At 47.2% G+C, this 22,750-nt stretch overlaps 1 protein-coding gene across 1 annotated transcript in view; it reads left to right on the top strand.

Moving 5' to 3' along the window:
• The window catches only part of GFRA1 (GDNF family receptor alpha 1), a 224,154-nt gene that overhangs the window by 154,054 nt on the left and 47,350 nt on the right, over positions 1 to 22,750 (top strand). The window contains exon 5 of the mRNA XM_061162737.1: positions 2,015 to 2,351. Coding sequence (XP_061018720.1) covers positions 2,015 to 2,351 — 337 coding nt within the window. The remainder of the gene's footprint in view (positions 1 to 2,014; positions 2,352 to 22,750) is intronic.

The following is a 22,750-nucleotide window of genomic DNA, read 5'->3' as shown; positions in this document are numbered from 1 at the left end:
TTATGGATAACAGTATGGAAGTTCCTAAAAAAAACTAAAACTAGAGCTGCCGTATGCTTCAGCAGTCCCACTCCTGGGCATATACTCAGATGAAACTATCATTTGAAAAGATATATGCACCCCTATGTTTACTGAAGCACTATTTACATTAATCAAGACATGGAAGCAACCTAAGTGTACATGGACAGATCAATGGATAAAGAAAAAGTGGCTTATATGCACATTGGAATATTACTCAGCCATTAAAAAGAGTGCAATAATGCCACTTAGATTTTAAGTACACAATACAGTATTGTTAACTGTAAGCATGATGTTGTATAGCAGATCTCTAGAACTTATTCATCTTGCATCACTGAAACTTTATACTTCTTGAATAACAACTCCTCATTTCCTCTCTTGCTGAAACAAGGGAGGAAATGGGGAGTAACTACCATTTGTACTATTGAGTAGCAGTAACTATCATTTGTACTGTTGAATAGCAATAACTATCATTCAACTTTCTGCTTCTATGAGTCTGAGAGTTTTAGATGCCTTGCAGATGCAGAGCCATAAAGGATACTGTCCTCCTGTGACTGGCTTATCTCACTTAGTATCATGTCCTTAAGGCTCATCCATGTTGTTGTATATGGCATATTTCCTTCTTTCTTTAAGGTAGAAAAATATTCCATGTGCCCTTTATATGGATACTAAATGCACTGTCCTATCTTTCAGTCCCATCCAATCCAGTTGAACTCTCTTTCCTCTCGTGCTAATTCTCAAACGCCCTCATGGTCCCCGTCCACGGGGAACATAGAGAGAATGAAAGGGGGTTTCAGAACCCAAGAAGGGGCTGAGGCCTGAGCAGGAACTTCCTGGGGTTTGAATCCCACAGTTGTGTGGTGTCTGTCTGTTGCCTCCTAGCTGTCCCTGGAGGGTCATTGCTGCACCTAATTATCAATTTTCCATGGGCCATATTATATATAACTTGGCTCTCGGAGGTTTTTCCATCACTTCCCCCTCTCTTTGGTAAGACCTATAATGTGGGAAATGGGCTTCATTTCCCTTGTCCATTCATCTTTTAACTTTGCCCATTGGACTTGGCCCTGCCAGCCCACCCAGCCACCCCAGTGAGCCCCACCTCCTCTGTGATCTCTCTCCAGCCTCACAGCAGACCTCCTGGCCATGGACAGCCCTGGTTTCTCTGAAAGCCTGAGCACAGAGGGCTTGGGCAGAAAGCAACATATGTTTTTTTGAGATTCCTAAGGCCTATGGTTTGTAAGCCCATTGAAATTCTATCCAAAATACTAACTGAATTTTTCTAATCTGCAACCTCAGTACTCATAGATCCCACATTTTCTTTGTGGTAAGTTAAATGGTAATTGAGGTTTGCAAATTTTTATGTAATTTATTCTGGTTTCCTTCCAGTGGCCTGTGAGCTCAAACTTAAATACAGCTTCGATGTAGTTGCTTCTTCCTGTTTAGAGAGCTGGCATAATATTTTGTCTTCTGGGCTCAAATAACCATGCAATTACTCTGTAATCATATAGTAATTAGCATGTACTATGTGCATTTATTACATAATTATATTCCTGGAGGATCGCATGGCAATTATACTTACATTCAGCATATCATTTTATATACTATATAATAAACAAGTATATAATTTGCTGCTTTTTTCTTTTATCCTAATTTCAGTTTACCAGCCTGGAGCTGGAAACTTGTCCTCCTGTTGCCTTGTTTAGACCCAGGCAGGCAGGTGTCTGAGCTCCTTCGGCCTCACTCAATACCTCCTAATTATACCTCTGAGACAATGCTAGGAGCTGGAGTGCCGCCGTGGGCTCCTGGCCTCTGTGCCCCTGATGCTTCCTCATTGTCACAAACTCATTAAGTTATTAGCTTCAAAACACAGAGCTGATGAGAGCTGCCAGGCCTGCCAGGTGGTGAGAGGCCAGATCGCACTGAAAGCAGAGACCTGTGCGAGCCGCGCCGGCACCTAGCCCTGTGGTCATGGCCTGCCTCTCTCTCCTTTCTGCAGTGGAGCACATCTCGAAAGGGAACAACTGCCTGGATGCCGCCAAGGCCTGCAACCTGGACGACACCTGCAAGAAGTACAGGTCGGCCTACATCACCCCCTGCACCACCAGCATGTCCAACGACGTCTGCAACCGGCGCAAGTGCCACAAGGCCCTCCGGCAGTTCTTCGACAAGGTCCCGGCCAAGCACAGCTATGGGATGCTCTTCTGCTCCTGCCGGGACATCGCCTGCACGGAGCGGAGGCGGCAGACCATCGTGCCCGTGTGCTCCTACGAGGAGAGGGAGAAACCCAACTGTTTGAACTTGCAGGACTCTTGCAAGACCAATTACATCTGCAGGTAAGTGCGCTGGCAGCTGCGTGTTGAATGAGGTGGCAGAGAGAACCTTTTTGCGGCTTCAGTGGCCTGCTTTCTGTTTTCTGAATTTCTGCGTGGGGTGGGAAAGGGGAGTGGTTGGGATGGATGGGGCCAAAGCTGACCTCTGCCTCCAGTCCAAGGTTCTTCAGAAACTGATCAGGCATCAGGCTCTTGCACTCAGGAAGGTTTCCATCTTTAATCTGAGAATAAGGGAATGAGGGAAATAGGACTATGCTCAGTAAGTTCAGAGAGTCACCTGAGGTCAGGTGAGCTTGAAGGCTTGTGCCCCTACTGCTAGAACTGAGAGCTGCCAGGGGTCAAAAAGGGTTAAGTCAGTGGGATGAGGGCTGGTGGAAATATAGGGGCTCTTTGCATCAAGATCACAAAGCTGGAAGAAAGCAGCAAGAGGGTGGAGCTGTGTCCAGCCCTGAAGAGGAGAACTTCCAGAAGGCCTAGGTCTGTTCTGGGCCATTTGATCATCGACCTGTCTGAGAATAGATGCTTTCCACGCTTCCGGATCTCAGCCCCGATCAGAGACCTGGCAGAGTCTGGGCTGTGTTGTTGAAAACAGGCACTTGCTTTTCCTTTTTGGCCATGTATACATTTATTTTAATGTTTCAGGGACTCCAGGAATATATTCTATGTGTATTTTTTTTTTTTAAAGCAAAAAAAGCTGTAGGGAGTTAAGTAGAAAGAAAGGAAAGGTTTCTTTTCTTTCTGTTCTCACTTGCTCCTAGCCGTCACTGTCGACAATGTGATGTGTGTCCTTCCAGAACTTCTGGTTGAATTCATTGCTGATGGAAGCGAGTAGATTTTGATTAGCAGAGACTCGAGTCTTTGCAGCCTGAGGCAATGCTGGTGCTGCATTCAGAGCACAGAGTGGATGTCAGGTTAGAGATGCAGGCGGGCATCACCGGACAGCACCTGTACTCTGCCCCCGGGGCAGAGTCAGGAGTCTTCAAATACCGTCGTTGACAAAATCCCACGCGCTTGACAAATTTCACGGGTGGGCAAGTAGGTGAAGGTGTGACTATGTGCTTGTGTTCTTCTAAGATTCCCCTTTCTCAGGAGCAGAAGACAGAGAAGAGTCTGTCTGATAGTTGGGAGGATTCTGGTGAGTGAACGTTCTGGGCATTTTAAGTTTTCTTCTGATAGAATGGAGTCCCATTCTTTCCTTAGACTAGCTCTGATAGTGACCAAAGGAAAATAAAAGTGCTTGTTATCCTTAGAACCCCCCTCATGCTGAAGACTTTCTGGAAGTAGTGTCTCCATTTTTTTTCCAAGATGGAATCTCTGTGAGGAAGAACTCAGATGACTGAGCTTGTTGTGAAAGTCAGGTGTTCAGGCAGTGTGACTCTTCCTCACCAGTCACCCCTGTTTCATTGAGACCCTCCTAGCTGAGGGCTGTGATCAGGGATGGCTGTGCTCCAAGGGTCCTGAGGAAGAGGCAGGACCTCCTTGCAGCCATAACCTAGGGAAACCAATCATCCAGGGATTCTGAGAAACTCTCTAGTGCGAAGTCACATCTGTCCTGTCCGACTCTTTGTGACCCCCATGGACTGTAGCCCGCCAGGCCCCTCTGTCCATGGAGATTCTCCAGGCAAGAATACTGGAGTGGGTTGCCAGGCCCTCCTTCAGGGGATCTTCCCCACCCAGGGATCGAACCCACGTCTCTTATGTCCCCTGCATTGGCAGGCGAGTTCTTTACCACTGAGTGTGGTGAGGGTCCAGACCAAGGGAGAAGCCGCGGCAGCTTCGCCTGGAATTAGAATACCGGGGAGCTGCAAATCTAAAGATTATCACCTGAAGACCCTGCACCCAAAACCCACGTTCCTGGGCCCTTTGAGCAGAAGGAACCCTCTGCTAAGAGCAGGACTTTCCAGGGTTTTCCTTGGTTGGAAGCCAGCTACAGCCGTCCCTGTCTGCAGATGTTACCTTTTCACTGATCAAGCCAGGAGGCCTGGAGATGGGAGACTGCTGTAAGGGGAGGGGATGGAGCAGTGAGTCAGCCCTCTGTCCCCTGGGCCACGGCTGGGAGGGGTGAGAGAGCATGGTGATGGAGCCTTCCCTCCTCTTCTGTCGAGAGGTCCAGAGGGGGTTCCTGACACCCCCGGTGCAGCCTGAAAGCCCATTCTGAGGGTTCGTTTGCATCACTTGGCCTGCTCTATAAAAAGAGAGACTCTTTGGAGGATTGGTGAGAACTAGTCAAATCAGATTGCTTCCCTGCTAAGCTGCAGTGAGAAACAGCAAGAAGTTTGGGAACTTTGGGAGTGTTCCGAGGAGGAGTCAGGAGTCTGCAGGTAGGGGGATGGTTTGGGTGCTGTGTAGGGACCAGGTTGGCTCCAGGGACCTTGGGCATTGTGGCAGCCCCGGGGGCACAGAGTGACTTCAGCTGATGGAGGAACAAGGAACAGGGGACAGCTGGACAGCCCCCACCTTAGAACTGACTGTGCCTGGTCACTCCCAAGGTCAGGCTGCGGTGACAGCAGCCACCAGGCAGCGGGCCGAAGTTGGACTGGACTGGAAGTGACAACCAGAAGCCGCTTTTGTGCATCTGCCGCGTTTCTGGCTCTGGGCTATTTGGGAATCTAGATCCTAGACTGTCGGGGGCCCTACCAAGTGATACTGGCCTCAGTGTGATTGATGGCTTTTATACCCCGTCTTGAGTCCTCTCTAGGCAGGTGAATCAGTGACTTCCCCTGGTGTTACCTGTCGTTATTTAGATCAGATTTTCTTTCCCGAGCCGAGCCTAGACTTATTACTCATGATTACCCCCTCCCTGTCGCATGTGGTAAATGTAATTTAAGCTGCTAGGTAGGCTGGCAGTGTTTTCTTTCATCAGGTTTTATTAATCTTGTCTTTAATTTTATGCCTTTTATTGCATCCCTGCTCGATCCATCTCAGTGAAGCCCTTGTAGTTACTACTACCCACAGCAGCAGCTGGGGCTTTGGCGGAGGGGGATTCATGTTAAAGTAGCTACAGTGTTAAAGTAGCTCTGACCTAGATCCATCAGAGGAAGGGAGGTACCCCCAGTGGGATGGCGAAAGGCCCAATGTGAGTATCCCCAAAGGGAAGGGATGACAAAAGGGGAAATCGCTTCCTAAAAAGCATATTCTTTGAAAGCTCGCCTTTCCAATGCTCCGTTGCCTTCTCAGCATCAGCCATTATCAAAGAGCTGCTGAAGCTCATTAAAACTTCCCTGCACTTAATGTTTTCCAACTCGAAACACACAGGTTTCCTTCCCCAGGGTCCAGCAGTGCCTCTGCACAAAACCTGCCTCTCCGGCCTTATGTCTTCAAACAGAGGAGACGCAACTTCAGCGTTTCCTTTTGACTTTATTTTCCTTTTTTGCCTTCCCCTTTTAGAGAAGCCGACAGATTTCTTTCCTCTTGGGGTGGTAAGGGAGAGGCGAGCACTTGACTGTTTAGTCCTCTAAGCTTGTCTGCAGAAAAACAAACTCGGAGATAGTAGCAGGAAGGGGGTGATGAAATGTAACAGCCTCCAGGTCTTACCCTGAAGCACAGTGTCTCCCTCGCCAGTTTTCTCTGGTTGCCTTCCTTAGTGCCTGGCAGGATGTCAGGACTGGGTTTGATCCTAAAGGGAGCCGATTCCTTTATCTTTGATGCACCTGGTTATATGTACAAAATTTAAATTTGCGACTCTCCTCCTTCCCCCCAAGCTCTGACATACTAAGTAACTCAGCACTTGGACCCTGGCTCAGTCCAGTCGCTCAGTCATGTCCGACTCTTTGTGACCCCATGGACTACAGCACGCCAGGCCTCCCTGTCCATCACTAACTCCCGGAATTTACTCAAACTCATGTCCATTGAGTCAGTGATGCCATCCAACCGTCTCATCCTCTGTCGTCCCCTGCTCCTCCCGCCTTCAGTCTCTTCCAGCATCAGGGTCTTTTCAGATGAGTCAGTTCTTCGTATCAGGTGGCCAAAGTATTGGAGCTTCTGCTTCAGCTTCAGTCCTTCCAATGAATATTCAGGATTGATTTCCTTTAAGATAGGCTGGTTGAATCTCCTTGCAGTCTAAGGGACTCTCAAGAGTCTTCTCCAACACCACAGTTCAAAAGCATCAATTCTTCGGCGCTCAGCTTTCATTATAGTCCAACTCTCACATCCATACATGACTATTGGAAAAGCCAAAGCTTTGACTAGACAGACCTTTGTTAATAAAGTAATGTCTCTGCTATTTAATATGCTGTCTAGATAGGTCATAACTTTTCTTCCAAGGAGCAAGCATCTTTTAATTTCATGGCTGCAGTCACCATCTGCAGTGATTTGGGAGCCCAGAAAAATAAAGTCAGCCACTGTTTCCATTGTTTCCCCATCTATTTGCCATGAAGTGATGGGACCAGATGCCATGATCTTAGTTTTCTGAATGTTGAGCTTTAAGCCAACTTTTCCACCCTTCTCTTTCACTTTGATCAAGAGGCTCTTTAGTTCTTCTTCACTTTCTGCCATAAGGGTGGTGTCATCTGCATATCTGAGGTTATTGGGTGCTACAAACAAATATGTTCATAGCTCTTTAATTTTTCTAATTAATCACTCAGGCACCTTCGCTGTTCTTCATTACCAAAAGGACTAGCATCTTCCTCTTGAGCAAGCCCCCTCCTGTTTTCATCTACAAATTATAGACTTATGTGCCAGAACTTGTTCTGCTACCAACACCAGGCAAAGAGGGAGCCGGAGGCCACACCAGCCCTCCTGACCTGTGACTCTAGCAGCCGCCACATGGTGTCGCTGTTGTGAACAGCCTGGAGGGTGCTTGGTGGTTTGGTGGCTGTGCCCTTCTTGGTCATTCTGCACCTGCAGCTCAGGCCAGAGAAGGCAGTGGCAACCCACTCCAGGACTCTTGCCTGGAAAATCCCATGGACAGAGGAGCCTGGTAGGCTACAGTCCATGGGGTCACTAAGAGTTGGACATGACTGAGTGACTTCACTTTCACTTTTCACTTTCATGCATTGGAGAAGGAAATGGCAACCCACTCCAGTGTTCTTGCCTGGAGAATCCCAGGGACGGGGGAGCCTGGTGGGCTGCCGTCTATGGGGTCGCACAGAGTCAGACACGACTGAAGCGACTTAGCAGCAGCAGCAGCAGCAGCAGCTCAGGTACCACATCCTTGGGTGCAGACCAACAACTCTTAGTTCATACTCAGTCTGCAGCCACTATTTCCCAAAGTGTGATGTTTTGTCGTGGGGGCTGGGTCCTAGGGGATTCCCATCAGACCCAGCCCTGCAGCCTGAACACACAGTATCTCAGACTCTTCCTTGCCTGGCGGTGCATCCTAGGTGGGATTGAGTGTTGTACTTAACATTTTCCTTTTTTTCTTGAAGTTTTATTGTGTTAAGAATGCTTAATATGAAATCTACTCTCTTTAACAGGTTTTTAAGTGTGCAATATGGAATTGTCTACAGGCAAAATATTGTACAGTAGAACTCTAGAACTTACTCCTCTTGTATAATTGAACTTTTGTTCCCACTGATCAGAAACTACCTGCTTCCCCTCCCGCTAGTTCCTGGCAGCAGGCAGTTCTATTCTTTGCTTCTGTGAGTTTGATGATTTTAGATACCTCGTGTGAAGTGGAATGATGCAGTATTTGTCCTTCTGTGACTGTTTTATTTCACTTAACATAATGTCCTTCAGGTTCATCCATATTGTTCCATATTGCTTTTTTAAGGCTTCAACAGTGCATGGTCAAGGGTATTGCATACCTTTTCAACAGATTCTGATAACATCGAATTTTAAAAGGAAAGGGATCAGGGCCCTCTGTCTCCAAGGCTTTCTTGGCTACACCTCCTCCAAGATTGACTTGCTTCTTTGCCAATGCAGGGGCTTTCTAGGTGGCGCTAGTGGTAAAGAATGAGTTGGCCAATGCAGGAGACATAAAAGACGCAGGTTCGATCCCTGCATTGGGAAGGTCCCCAGGAGGAGGGCATGGCAATCCACTCCAGTATTCTTGCCTGGAGAGTCCCATGGACAGAGGAGCCTGGTGGGGTCACAGAGAGTCATAGGGTCACAAACAGTTGGACATGACTGAAGCGACTTTACATATACACACACTGCCAGTGCAGGAGACTGGTTTTCAATCCCTGGGTTGGAAAGATCTCCTGGAGAAGGAAATGGCAACCCACTCCAGTATTCTTGCCTAGGAAATTCCGTGGACCTGGCAGGCTATAGTCCATGGAGTTGCATAAGTGCCAGGTACAACTTAGCAACTAAACAAAAACAACTCGGTACCCAGTCTCTGCCTCCCCATAGTTTCTATTTGACCAAGTGACCAAGTATATATGTTTTTACCTTTCCCCAGGAACTAAGGATCCTATAACTGTATCCTGGAGGCCTGGTTGTTTTGTTTTGCTTTGCTTTTTTAGCAGAACCATGAAGGTCTCCTTTGGTACAGCTCCAGAGGAACAGCATATATAACTTTCAAAATTCTACCCTAGCCAACACCACATTTTCCACACTGAGGCTGACCCTGTTATACTTAGAGGAAATATGTTGTTGTTAATGTGTTAACTGGGACAACTGGGGAAACATGTCAAGACCATGCAGCAAATGTCTTCTCCAGTGACTTACTTGGTCTGACAGTGCTAATATATCTTTAAAAGGGGAGGAATGTATTTCCTTTGCTTGGAATCAAAGCTGTTTTGCATAGTAAACTGCAATTTTTAAAGAGCAAGGACATCCTCTGCTATTTGGGCTACCTTCCTGAGTTGAAAACTAGATTCAACATCACGCGATCTCCAGGCTTGTCCTGACATGTGGCAAGCGCAGGAGAAAATGGCTCAGAGGATAATTAATGCCTAAAACTGGAAAGGGAGATTAATTTGGCACTTAATTTTATTTTACGCTGATAAATTCACAAATGGAAATCAGCAATTAGACAATGCAAACTTTTGAACCATGGAAAGAAAGGTTCAGGAATATGAGAAAACACAAGTAAAACATTTTCCAGTTCACTTGAGCAGTTTTCATTTCAAATGATTACATGGGTGTCTTTAGCGATGCAGGGTGCTGGAATGGCTCATTTTTTAAGGTGCCCCACCTGCGCGAGCTGCCTGCCACCCAGTCTCCAGGCTGGAGCCCCCCTGGGACTCCCATGGGGTCGGGGAAAGCTGTATGTGTACAGATTCATCAAGCAGAGAGCAAGGATGTCTCCTCCCAGCATCTGCTGAATGGTGGGGAGGAGCACACTTCCTGGTGGACCTTCCAGATCTCCACCCCCAAGCCGGCACATCCACTTGACACCAGCTAAGCAGGGTCTGAGCCTGCCATGCCCCTGTCTCACAGGGGTAACCTGAGCTGTGAATCAAGCGGAAACCCACTACAACTTTCTCTGTCTTGTCGTCTCCTATCTCTCTCCTTATCTCTCCTTTGGCAGAGGCGGGTGTGAAGCCATTTGTCTGTTCCTGCTGGAGCCTGTTGCTGAAAAATGCCTGTCCAGATTTACTCAGCTCTCTGGCTATCCCCAGCCAGGCCCTCCCTGCGCCTGCCCAGCTCAGGGGCTCCGCTTCCTTCTCCCCACCCCATACAAGAGGTGCTTATCTTGTCACCTCATGGTCAAAGAGTGGGCTTCCCCCACTGAAACCTCTTGGAAAAATCCCAGTCACAGACTTTAACCTTGTTTGGCTTGTGTACCCATCCCTAGACCAGCCAGAGGGCCCATGTCCTCTAGCCCAGTGGAAGCCACCGTAGGCAGTGTCCGCAACAAGAGGGAGGGGAGAGTACCAGGCTCAGGGAAATGAAATGGGGTCCACAGTGCACGCTTCCATCCACATGGAAGTGGAAGGTTCATACAGCCAGGCACTCAGAGATGAAAGCACAGTCCTTCTAATGATCTCAGAGTCCAACATGAACTGTCCCCTTGCCCTTACCTATCTGGCCTCTTCTCTGGCTCCCCTGGTTCTGCCTCATCTGTTTTAGATACTCTGGTCCCTTTGCTGGTCCTCAAATGCACTAGGCGTGTCCACCTCTAACCTTTGCTCCGGCTGTTGTCTCTGCTGGCCCACTCTTTCCCCAGATGCTCTCAGACAGACTCCATCACCTCCAAGTCTCCTGAAATCTCATTTTAATGAGTTCACACTGGTCACCTTATTTAACCTGTAAGTCCTTGCTCTCTCCCCTTAGCGTGTTCTCCTTTTTTTCAAGCACTTATCAGCTTCTAACATACTATATAATTTATTTATTTGTTTTACTGTTTGCCTCTTTTTTCCACTATAATGTAACTTCCACAGTTAGGGTTCTCGAACTATGATATATCCCAAATACCTAAAACTGTGCCTAAACAGTATTCTATACTTAGTATTTGCTGAATGAATCAACTTAAAATCTGAGGGAGGGTCAGAGAAGGAGGTTGGATATAGGGATAGATTTGAGGATCATCAATATAGAAGTCCTTGAGGGTGTAAATATGATAGAATTTATTCCCCAGAGAAAGTGGCTGAGAAGAGAAACAGGCCAAAGACTGAACCTGCAGAACATCAGGTTTATGGTAAAAAGTATCTGTAAAGGCCTTACAGAGGCAGGAAGTTGGAGAGTTGGAGAACCAACAAAAGACCTCAGCGGAGCTGAGGGAGATCAGATTCTTAGGAATAAAAGTGGGGTGAGCCTTGTTGTGTCATTCAAAGGTATAGAGGGTGGAAGAGGAGAATTCAGAATGGATTTAGCATATAGGAAATCTACCTGTCCATCTATCCATCCATACATATATCTCTCCCTTCCTCCAATTACCCATCCATCCATCCCTCGTCTGCCCATCCATCCTGTCATCCATCTGTCTGTCCATCCGTCCATCCATCCAGCTGGTCTGCAGTTACTGTGCCAGGAGTAAAGACCTAGTTTCTAACCAGCCATGCAAAAAAGAAGAGGGGTGCAAATAGTTATTTCAGCCTGGTGTGAGAGTCTGTGGTCAGGAAGACACAAAGTTCTATGGGAGGGCAGAGATAAGAATAGCCAACTGGGCCTTGGCCTGGGGGGTCAGCAAAGTTTCCCGGAGAAGCTGCCGTCTGAATAGGGCTGAAAGGATGAGCGGCATGGGAGAGACCAGCAGTGGTAGAAATGGGATAGAGGCCCTGGGCTGTGGATTTGAGGAAGACGTGGGAGCAACAACTCATTTGCTGGGTTTTAATGATGAGAGGCACTGGTTTCCATGATCCCAGCCCGCGTGGAGGAACTGGATATCAGACTGGTCTTGCTCACTCCGAAACCTGTTTGCTGTCATTCTTTCCAAACGATTGTCTTTCACGACAAGAATGCAATGTTCTTACATTGTTCAGCCTTACTACCTTTCGTTCCAGACAGGCAGAATGATCATCCCGGCCAGCCTCTGGATCTCGACGCTCAGTAACTAAGACAGCATTGGTTTTAAAGACAGTTTTCACAGAGCTTAGGACATAATGTTCATCACAGCCTCTTGGCATCATCTGAAACATTAAAAAAAAAAAGCACTCCTCAGGTAATACATGCTCATTAAGTTCTTACTTTATCTAATTTCCTTTTGAGCACTCATTGCTTATTGTAGAGTGGTTTCTCTGTGACAGCTTACTGATAGCAAGAGTTATTTCTACAAATAGGAAAAAAATCTTTCCAGACCACACTGATTTTCTTATTATTTGTATTAACTCAGGTGCTTACTCGGGTACATTCACTGAGCGCAGTCTGTCTGACCTGAGGGTCCCAGGTGTGTAAGTCACGTGACTGTTACCCAGGAGTTCCCACTCACCTGGTTGCTTAGGCTCCCTCCGTAACTCCTTGCTGAACTCTCGCTGGAGTTTTGAGTCCTTGACCCTCACCTTCCCCTGGGCAGCAGATACCAGGGACTTGGCTGTGTATCTCAGGGGAGATGAATTCTCTGCTGTCACAGAGTAACAGCCGGCTCTAAACAATCCATGGTTTTGTCCCCAAGTTGGGGTCATCCAAGTGTTGGTCTTCCTACACATGTTCTCCTTGCCCTCTGGCCAGTTCATGAATCATAGGAAAACCTCCATGCTGTGGCTTGCATCTTGAATGCAATGCTGATAAAACATGTGGTGGGTGAGAAGTGATGAAATGGAGGTGGGTGGGGGACTTGCAGGGAGCTCTGGGACCCTAGATTTCAGACCGTTTCGTCTCAGATCCCAGTCGGTCCCCTCTGCTGCTTTGTGCAGGTTGTTGCTCTTCCAAGGGGACTCTTCTGCTATGTCCAGTGACCTTTTCAGGTATTAGGGCCCATGAAGTTCCCAGACAGGGTCACCTAGCTCCCCTGTTAAGTCTAAATCTAAACCCAACATACAGATTTTGGAGTCTCTCTATTTTTTATGTTTTTTTGGGGTCTTTCAGAAGGGGATGCTTCCATTTCATAGCATTCTTTTTTTCACATGTGTTTTATCCATGGAGCAAACAGTTGGGGGAAAGAGAGGTCCTAGTATTCCTAGGGACTTCCCCATTATCCAGACAGACAACCTTTGGGGTCCACGGGTACCCGTTTTGGCTGGCATACTGGGCCCTTAAGCTGAGGCTGTTCCCTCCCATCCCGGCCTCCACAGGACATAAGACTTCTTTTGATCATGCACGGTTTGTAACTGACACTGGTTCCCTTAGCCTGTGACCCAGAACCATCTCATTTTGTGCAGGCAAGTCCACCCCCCCACCCCGCCTCGCACCAGGTGGCTCTCACGCCTACACTTGGAGTCCCACTCCACCCAAGGACACCCCAGACCCCCACTCAGGCACTACCCCAACTTAGATATCCTACCGTCAGGTTGGCATTTGCATTTCTACGAGGCATTTCCAGCTCAGTGAATGGGAAATTGGCTCTGTGATTTCCGAAAGCAATTAATTATGCAGAAAATGTTGCATAAAAAAAAAAAAAAAACACAAAAAACAAGCATTTAAAGAACCATCAATGTGAAAAGTGCCACCAAGCTGGAGTTGGAACTTTTTTCCCCCTTCCCCAGTAAGCTGTCAGTGTGTTTGTGAGTGAGGCGGCCCTGGTCTCTCATCTGGGTTCTGCTGGTTCAAGGACATGAACAGCTTATGGCCTCAGTTTTGCGTCTATAAATGGAGGTAATGACTCCATCTTCACAGGGCAGCCATAAGGGTTAAATGCAATATCTAAGCAAAGGCGTCAGCACAGAGCCTGCCACCTAACAGAGCAAACACTCAATAAATTTTTTTCCTTTCTCCCTCCCTCACGCTTTCCACACATTTTGATCATAGAGGACAAAGGAAGTGTAAGATTCCAAATGCAACATTTCCCACCCCATCCCTGCTCCATCAGCAGACGGAGACCTTTAAAGTAGGATTTGTGGGTGGAAAGGGTAGATTTTTACTGCTTTACACTTTTATGCACCCACAGCATTAAACGGCACGTGGAAATTCCAACACTGTTACATGAAGCTATGCTGCTCAGCTTCATATTGATACATCACCATCTTTTCAGTTGGTACCATTAGGGAAAAGCGGAGGTGGGGGTTGACAGAGTCCAGAGGTGTTTGGAGCATGTGTCATCTCAAGAACGCTTCTGTCTAGAAGAGACAATTATCACCATACAAAGATACCCACTGAGATGCGGATGGAGCTGGCCACGAGTTTGTTGGGCCTGGAGTCCTAGATTCACTATTGTTTAAACTGAATGGGCAGTGGGGGTGCCCCTGGCAGCCTCTCTGGGCACGTGCTGCTTCAGTGACCCAGAGGAACCGTGAATAAAGTGTCCTTAGAGGTACTTGTGTCTGAGTCAGGGATGCAAGGCATCCAGCAAAGGGCAGTCACTGACTCAGTGCCGCTGAATCCGACCCTTTCTCTCGTCTGTGTGGTTCTGTGCCATGATTCATCTGATCCTCCTGTCAGGAAGCAAGCCCCTGCCAGGCACGGGATGGCTCGTGCAAGACTCAGGGGCTCAGAATCTGCAGAGCCAGGGACGTTATTGCAGGAATGTGTGGGTGACAGTGATGGTGATGAAGGTGGTGACGAAGAGGGTGACATTTATGTGACATTCGCAGTGCGCCAGGCACTGTACTGGGCACTCCACCACCCTGGAAGTGGGGGCTGACGTCCTCCTCCCTGGTTCACAGAGGAGGGGGCGTGATCTTGAGCAGCTTCTGCAGATTTCCAAGTGGTGTCACTGGAACCAGAGCCCAGAGGGCCCAAGGGGCTGCAGAGCCAGGGTTCTGTCCTCTGTCTGCCTGTCTCTGGTGCGATGCATGTGTCTCCTGAAAACCACCCGCTCAGGGTGTGTGGAGTCGGATATTGCCGGTGATTTTGTTTCTAACTCTTTATTTATTCATTTTAAAGCAAAAATTTTAAATAAGAGACCTTGGGATCTTGATAAGGCATAAATGCCCCCTCATTAAATATATTGTGTTGGCCAAAATGTTCAGTTTTGCACACGATGTTTCGGGGGGAGGGGGGGAAACCCTGAAAGAACTTTCTGGCCAACCCAGTAATTCAGTTCTCATTAGGACAGTGGTTTTCAAACTTTTGGTTTCAGAACTCCTTTATATTCTTAAAATTACTGAGGATCCCAAAGGGCTTTTGTATATATGGGCCAAATCTATCTATGCTTACCGTATTGGGAGTCAAAGCTGGAAAAGTGTTTATGTATTTATTACTTCATTTAAAAACAGATACCCATTACCAAGATAATGGTAAAGTGATAAAACGATAAAAACCAAGATACCCATTACAGGTTACCATAAATAACAGAACATAGTTTTATTTTTTAAAAATCCTTACATTTGCAAAACAAAAAAAAATTCAGGGAGAAGGGTGACATCGTTTTACACTTTCAGAAATCTAGTGTCTGAGAGGACACCTGGATTCTTCTATCTGCTACGGCATTCAGACGATTTCAGTATTGCATGTCACCTCTGGCCTCTGGAAAACGCCACGGTACTCTTCGAGAGAAGATGAGAATCAGAAGGATAAACCAAGACTCAGCATGGCTGGGAAAATAGTTTTGACTCAAGAACACCTAAAAGGCTCTCTGAGTTTGCCAGGGTCCCCAGACTTCACTTTGAGAATTGCTGCGCTAAGACCAGAATCGTGTTGGGCTGGAAGACGTGTGCCCGCAAGCGTCTGTGTGGTCTCCTGGAACTGAGACAGTCTGAGTGTGTGTGTGGCTGCCTCGTGTCCAGCCTGTTCACTCCCGCAGGTCAGGATGGCGAGGCTGGGGGAGGTGGCTGGGAGCCGGTGCCGCAGCCCTTCTAGGTGGAAGAGGGTACAAGTAACCAAGAAGCTGCTGAACTTCCATCAGCTGTCACTCCAGGGCTGTGTGGTATCGAGGGAGTCTGGCCCAGCCTGGTTTCCTGCCCTGAGAGATGCCGTCCCGATAGACAGCACCTTTCTTCTGGTTTCTAGTGCAACAAAGCATTTTAGCATTGTATTCAACGCAGCCAGGCAGAACTCTGGACTGACGTGTAAAAACATGCTGTGTCCGAGACTCGGTGGTGCTTTTTTCCCCTGGAGGGGCTTGGTCAGAGTCTCCCGGGTAAACGTCTGGTCCTTGCAGTGTGTGGAATGTGGACCATGTCAGAGGCAACCCTTCTCTGCTTTCCCAGCTCCATCGTCATTTGCTGTGGGGGAAACGAAAGGACTGTAATGGACTCAGGCCTGAGATAACCCTCAGAATAAGAAATGCTGGGGAACTGGCAGTTTGAGAGTCCTGTGAGCACCCGGATGTTGGAATTCCTGTTGGATGGTGAGCTGGCTCCACGAACAGCTTTAAACTTCTTAGTCATCTCTCTGTGTATGTTCACTCCAGCAAAGGATCCTGACATCGTCTTGTGGGAAATAAACCAAAGCAAATGGGAAATGTTTGCTGTTCCATGTTCCAAGTTCAAAAATTCAAGTTGAAGCATTTTTCACTACAAAGATGGTTTGAGAAAGCTGACTTTCTGCTCAAACCTTCTAGCAGGTGGTTGGTTCCTTCAGTGGCTCAACAGAGCTGGGGTGCCTGATGCTTTGTGGGGCCCACAGCATTCCCAGTGACGCTGATGCTGATCTGGGCTCCACACTTGGAAAGACACGGTCTTAAGGAACGTTGCTACAGGAGCCTGGTAGGCTACAGTCCATGGAGTCACAAAGAGTCAGACACGACCTAACAACTGAACAAAAATAAGGAAGGTTGACCAGGTGATAGCCAAGGCTAATGGGCCGCACCCTGCTGTAGGGGTCTGCAAGCTGAGGATGAGAAGGAGTGGGCAGCCAGACGGGCCCTGGTGGGGCACTAAGACTTAGCAGGCGCCCTAGAAGAGGCCAGTACACTGTGGCTGAAGTGTGGACTGTTAGCCCAGATTTGGGGGGGTGCGTGGAGGAGACCACAGCTGGGCAGTTTCTGTGCTGCTCTAAGCTGGGCTCTGGATGGCTGTGGGACCCACTGTGGAGGACTCTAAGGTCTTCCCAGGCCATAACTGAGCCATGGATGGGTCAGAGGATGCTGAGCCACGGCCACGGTGAATCTATTTAGTTACTGCCTGAACTGGCCCCACAGCAAGGTAGAACTCTGCCCGCATTGATTGTGCAGGGGAAGTAGACAGTCTGGTCATCCATAGGCTGAGCTTGGCCTAAGACTGGAATTCATTTGGCCAAGTTATGCCGGAAAAAAGGAAAGCAAAGCCGAGCATTTTAAGACAATTATCTGAATAGAAATCCTTTTCTAAAATGACCTTCGGCGCAATCTTTGGCATGAATGATTCACATGAGGAAAGCTGACAAGCATATTCTGCTCTTCTTGTTGCTTTTTCCGAGTGGAAGTGTCTTTGGCTGTCAGGAGGGAACTTGGGATGGGCAGTGCCTATGGAGGAGCTATGACTCAGGCTATTCAAGCACACATGGATGTTCAAGATTCAAAAGTGGTTTCATTCCATGAGCAAGATCACCATGAACCTTGACTTGTTCAAATAAATATGCAGGCTGTCTCCCCACCGCTAGCTCACTGCTCGTCGTAGGGCAGGTGCAGCTGGTGGGAGACAAGGTGCAGTGTCCCCGTGGGGCTGTATCTCCATCTTTGTCCCTGGCCCACCAGGGCCACCACCTCACATGCAGCGTCTTGCATTGTAGGTACTTAGTGACCGTGGTCCTTGGACAGTTGGTGTCTTTATTGAACCCAATGCAGCCTGTGCCAGCACTGTGCCAGGCGCTAGGTGATTAGCACCCTTGGTCTTGGGCACCTAGAAGCCGAGGTACCTTTGTTAGTCTGTTAGTCAGATGCTGGGGTTCTGTCTAGGCTGTTCCCTAGCATCCCTAAGCTCAGAGGAAGCAGGAAGAGCTGTTTTCTGGAGGTATAAGAGGCGCTGCTAAACACTGCCTGTCCATGGGACTCTATCTCAAGCCCCTTGGGAGAGCATCCTCTTGAGGGAGCCAGGCTTAGTGTCCTTGTCCACATGGGGGAGGAGGGTGCTGGTCTCAGGTGCCTCCGGAACCCAGCTGGTATTATGACCTTCCTAGGCTGAGGGTCCTGGAGAATGCGCTTGCTTCCTCTATACCTGTCCCTACGTGTGAAGGGACACTTAACTCACCTGCCCTGTTACCTGCCCCTCAGGATTGAGATTGGAGAGACAGAGCTGGCCTTGAAAGCCCCTGGATAGTAGTAATGGCTGCACTCATATCCAGTCCTTCATGGAGCGCTGAACTCTGTGCCAGGCACTGGATTCTGGGCCTTAATCCTCCCACATCCCTGCTATCAAGTACTTGCATTTCACACTCCCTTGACGAGGATGACCGTGTTCACAGCCTGGGGAGGTGAGATGCTCAGGGAGGGACCACCTGGGCCAGGCTGACTTCTCCACATGGCTGTGTCCTCGGAATGCATTTGGACCTTACTGAGCAGTAACAACAGATATTATTTTTTATTTTATGTTTTTAAACTGCAAGCACTATTAAACCAAAAGAATGCCCACTAATTCTGTCATTACATTTTATTGGGCCTAGTAAAGATCACTTATATCCCTTTAAATCAGATTTCAGCTTCTTATGTGCACAGTTCACAGCAAAATGGCGGCAAATGTCCAAGAGCTAGAATTAAAAGATGGAACATTAATTCTTCTTTCATTGCTACAGGAGTGAGTATAAGCTGGAGGATCCCTGGTCGTCTTTGCAAAATCTGGCTCTAACTCTTACCAGCTGGATGGAGGCCTTTCTGGATCCTGGGGTCCTCCACTGTAAAATAAGACTAAGCTGGCTGGTCAGGTTATGGGGTGTTATGGGGCATGGTGACAGGCTGTGAATAAACCTAGCTGTTTGTGCAGCGCCTGGAGCAGTTGGAGGTGGACTGCTGTATCCCCTCATCTGAACCCAACTCCTAACACCAAGATGTTCGTGATGAATATTGACCTGTAGGTGACTGGAGCCATACGTAGTGTGTGGCACTTGGATTCATTTGTTCACTCACTCATTCAATGAATGTTTTCTGAACATCTGCCTTGTTGTTCAGCCACTCAGTCCTGTCCGACTCTTTGCGATTCCATGGACTGCAGCACACCAGGCTTCCCTGTCCTTCACTATCTCCCAGAGTTTTCTCAAACTCATGTCCATTGAGTCAGTGATGTCATCCAACTGTCTCATCCTGTCTCCTCCTTCTCCTCCTACCCTCAATCTTTCCCAGCATCAGGGTTTTTTTCCAATGAGTCAGCTCTTCACATCAGGCGGCCAAAGTATTGGAGCTTCAGCATCAGTCCTTCCAATGAATATTCGTGGTTGATTCCCTTTAGGATGGACTGGTTTGATCTCCTTGCTATTCAAGGGACTCTCAGGCGTCTTCTTCAGCACCACAATTTGCAAGCATCAGTTCTTTGGTGCTCAGCCTTCTTTATTGTCCAACTCTCATATGAGTACATGACTACTGAAAAAACCATAGCTTTGACTATACAGATCTTTGTCAGCAAAGTAATGTCTCTGCTTTTTAATACACTGTCTAGGTTTGTCATAGCTTTTCTTCCAAGGAGCAAGTATCTTTTAATTTCATGGCTGCAGTCACAGTCCGCCTGTGCCAGTCATAATCCCAGTTGCTTGCCTTCTCGTGGCGGAAGCAGTGTATCATCAAAGTGAAAAGGTGAAAAAGAAACTGATGGAGGGGAGATGTGGATGCAAAGGCCAAAGCCAACACACTCCGTGGGGCTCAGAGTGGGGAGGAGAATTGATGGGAGGGCTCAGAGGAGACCCTTGATGGCACTGTAAATGGGTCGAAATAACTCTTCAAGATCACCCATTTGGGTGGAGTGGTTGAGGGAACAGTTCATTAGAAAATGGTTTATGAGAACCATGGAAATCAGCTGCTCTGCTCTGCAGGGGGGAAAAAGGAGGATTGTAGTTTTAAATTCAACTGAGAGCCTTAGGTAACATGTAGAAACTGGGATTGGGGGTGTGGGTGCAATGGGGTATGGAGGTGGAAGCGTGCTGTTGAAAGGAGGATGTTAAACATGAGAGAAGGTTCCTAAAAAGAGTATGTATTTTCTGAAAAATGGCGGGGGGGAGTTATCATCTGATGGCATTGGAATAAGCGATTTATTCTTTTGACGTGTAACACCACAATTCCGTCTCCCAAACAGTGCCCCATCGAGGAAGGAAGATATTAGGGACTAGTTGTTTGCTGAGCTCAAAGTCTTTGTTGACCTTAAAACAACTTGCCTGGAAGAAAAATGACCTCGTGTGTATTTACTATTGAACATAATTTTCCTTAGGAAGTCTGCAACACTATTAAAGATTAATACGAGATCTTCTTTTCATATGTTTCTGCTTAAAGTTGTTTGTGCAAGTGCAGCCTGTAACCATTCAGACATCCATGTGCCTTTCCCCCTCCCCACCCTCTCTCAGGACACAGAAACTAGGCTTCTTTAATGTGTGGCAGATTAACATTCGACTAAGCGGAGCTTGGAGCTTGGGGCTCAGGTCTCACAGGGCTGTCCTCTGGGTGTAGAGAGGGGCAAAGGGGCAGCTTTGCAAATTGGTAAGTTGAGAGAGCCTGTGTAATTTTAATTTTTCATCTTTTGGGAACCCTTGAAGCAGCAAGGTTTGGCTGAAGAAAGCTAGGCAGCATTTGGGAGAATTTCTAGAATTTACCTACGTCTCATCAAAGAAATATCCATAGTTATTGTTAAGTTTCTCTGACATGAGCATTTTGGTGCTACATTATGTTCTTCTGGGGGTACAGACAATACCTCCTTAAATTTACGCTGGCTTGATGCCAGCCAGGCCAGTAGAGGATACCGTATGGGGGTCATGGGTGGTGACCTGTAGAATTGCCTTGACCTGTTTCTGTGGGTGTGATTCCACTGCCCTATAAAACTCATTTCTTTTCTTGAAGATGTAGAGGACTCACCGGAAAAATCTCTCTTTGGTCCTAATGGAAGGAAAAAGCCTGATGTTAATCTTGAGTTTATCGAGCACATACAGACCTTGAACAGGTGGATTAGTGACCTCAGGACAAAGCATTTCATTTGCCAACTTATTAGCAGATGGATTCTAAGGGAAATATCTGTGTGGTCATCTCTACCCTCGGGCTTCACAGAGGTCTCAAGGTCAGAGCAGAACAGGAAACAACAGCGCAGATGAGCGCTACTCTCATCTAGGAATCTGCTTCGGCTGTAAACAGGTGATAGGTGCCAGGTACACATAATCCTTCAGGAACACTTGGAAGGACTTCCTGTCATTCAGCCAGAGTAAATTAAGCTTCAGGAAAGTTAAGGTACTTGCCCCAAATGTCATGGTTTAGTAAGCGATTGAATTGAAATTTAAGTCCTGGCCCATTTTCAAATTCTATATGCAAAACCTTTACTGAGTCCTGCTTTTTCATAGTGTTTTCATTTTCTGTTGCTGCTGGAACAAATTACTATAAACGTGGTGGCTTTAAATAACACGGATGTATTCTCTTCCAGTTTCTGGAGGTCAGAAGCACAACCTGGATCCCACTGAGCTGAAATCAAGGCATCTGCAGGGCTGAGTTCCTTCTGGAGGCTTAAGGGGAAAATACACTCTATTGTCTTATCTCATTTCTTGACTCATGGCCCCTCCTTCGTCTTCTAAATCAGCAGCAGCCAGCCCAGTCTTTCTCACATGGTATCACCCTGACCTCATTGGATTCCCTCTTCCACTTTTAAAGACCCTTGTGATTACATTGAGCCCATCTGGACCATCCAGAATAATCTCCCCACTTCAGGGTCCACAACTTTAATCACATCTGCAAGGAGGCACTATTACCATGTCAGCTGACATATTCTTAGGTCTCAGATTCCAGCGCCTAGAATGTATACCTCTTCATGGACCATTGTTCCACCTCCCATAGTAGTTTCTCTCCTGAGCATCCATCTTGTTTTTAATTTTTGGTGTGTCATGGATTGTGCAGCTAGATTCCCTCCACCGCCCTTCCCAGTGGTTTCTAGAAATCACAGAGCCAGGTACCTAGCTTTCATCTAGCCAGGACAATGTGTGCATTTTGTACTAACCACATCACTGCTTCTCTATTATCTTTCTTCAGCCCCAAATACCCACATTAATTTTTGCATTTATTCTGTTCTTTAAAGCTACATCTGAATTCATCTAAGATTCTTTCTGAAGCAAGAGTGGGCATACATAAATGAAACCATGGTGGGTGACTTTTGCTGCCCTGGGTACCTAAGGCGGTTGACTTAGAGTTTCTTAAGATTCCAGGATGAATGTCAGACAACTTCTGTAATTCACTCCTGAGGATGGAGGTATCTGCAGAATTCTTGTTGGTTTTGTTTTTTAGTTTGCTACATTGTGTCCTACTCTTTGTGACCCCATGGAGTGTAGCCCACCAGGCTCTTCTTACATGGCATTTCCCAGGCAAGAATACTGGAGTGGTTGCCATTTCCCGCTCCCGGGTATCTTCTCCACCCAGGGATCAAATGTTCTTCTCCTTCAATAGCCAGCGGATTCTTTACCCTGAGCCATCTGGGAAGCCCCACCTGCAGAATTCTACATGAAGTAAATTCACAGCTTGTTGGTTTGGAGTTTTAAGATGTGGTTCTACTGGCGAAAGATTGGGTGAACATCTAGATTTCTATTTCTCCTAGTGGCCAAAAGTCACAAAACTGATTACTGAAGTTTTCCTGCAGAAATATTACAGAAAAAAAAGTATTGGATAAGATTCACTTCAAGAGTTTTAGCGTCTTTGTCACAGACAGCTGTTGGATACTTGAGAGCATAAATGATACTTTCATCATCCAGAAAAAGAACTCCCAATTTCTTTTCTACCTCCATTTCTTCCTATAAGATCAAGTACCACCAAAGGTAGGTTTTCTGCAATAGTGGGCATGCTGTAGCATGGATAATACAAAACAGATTTATTTGATTTGACTATGCAGCATAGCGTTGTTTGTGATGTAGCTGTACTCCCATCATGACTGAGAGTCTGCTTACTGCATGGCCAGCAACGT

This window comes from Dama dama, chromosome 15 (genome assembly GCF_033118175.1).
Source record: "Dama dama isolate Ldn47 chromosome 15, ASM3311817v1, whole genome shotgun sequence".
Taxonomy (NCBI): domain Eukaryota; kingdom Metazoa; phylum Chordata; class Mammalia; order Artiodactyla; family Cervidae; genus Dama; species Dama dama.
This window is presented reverse-complemented; position numbering and strand designations above follow the sequence as displayed.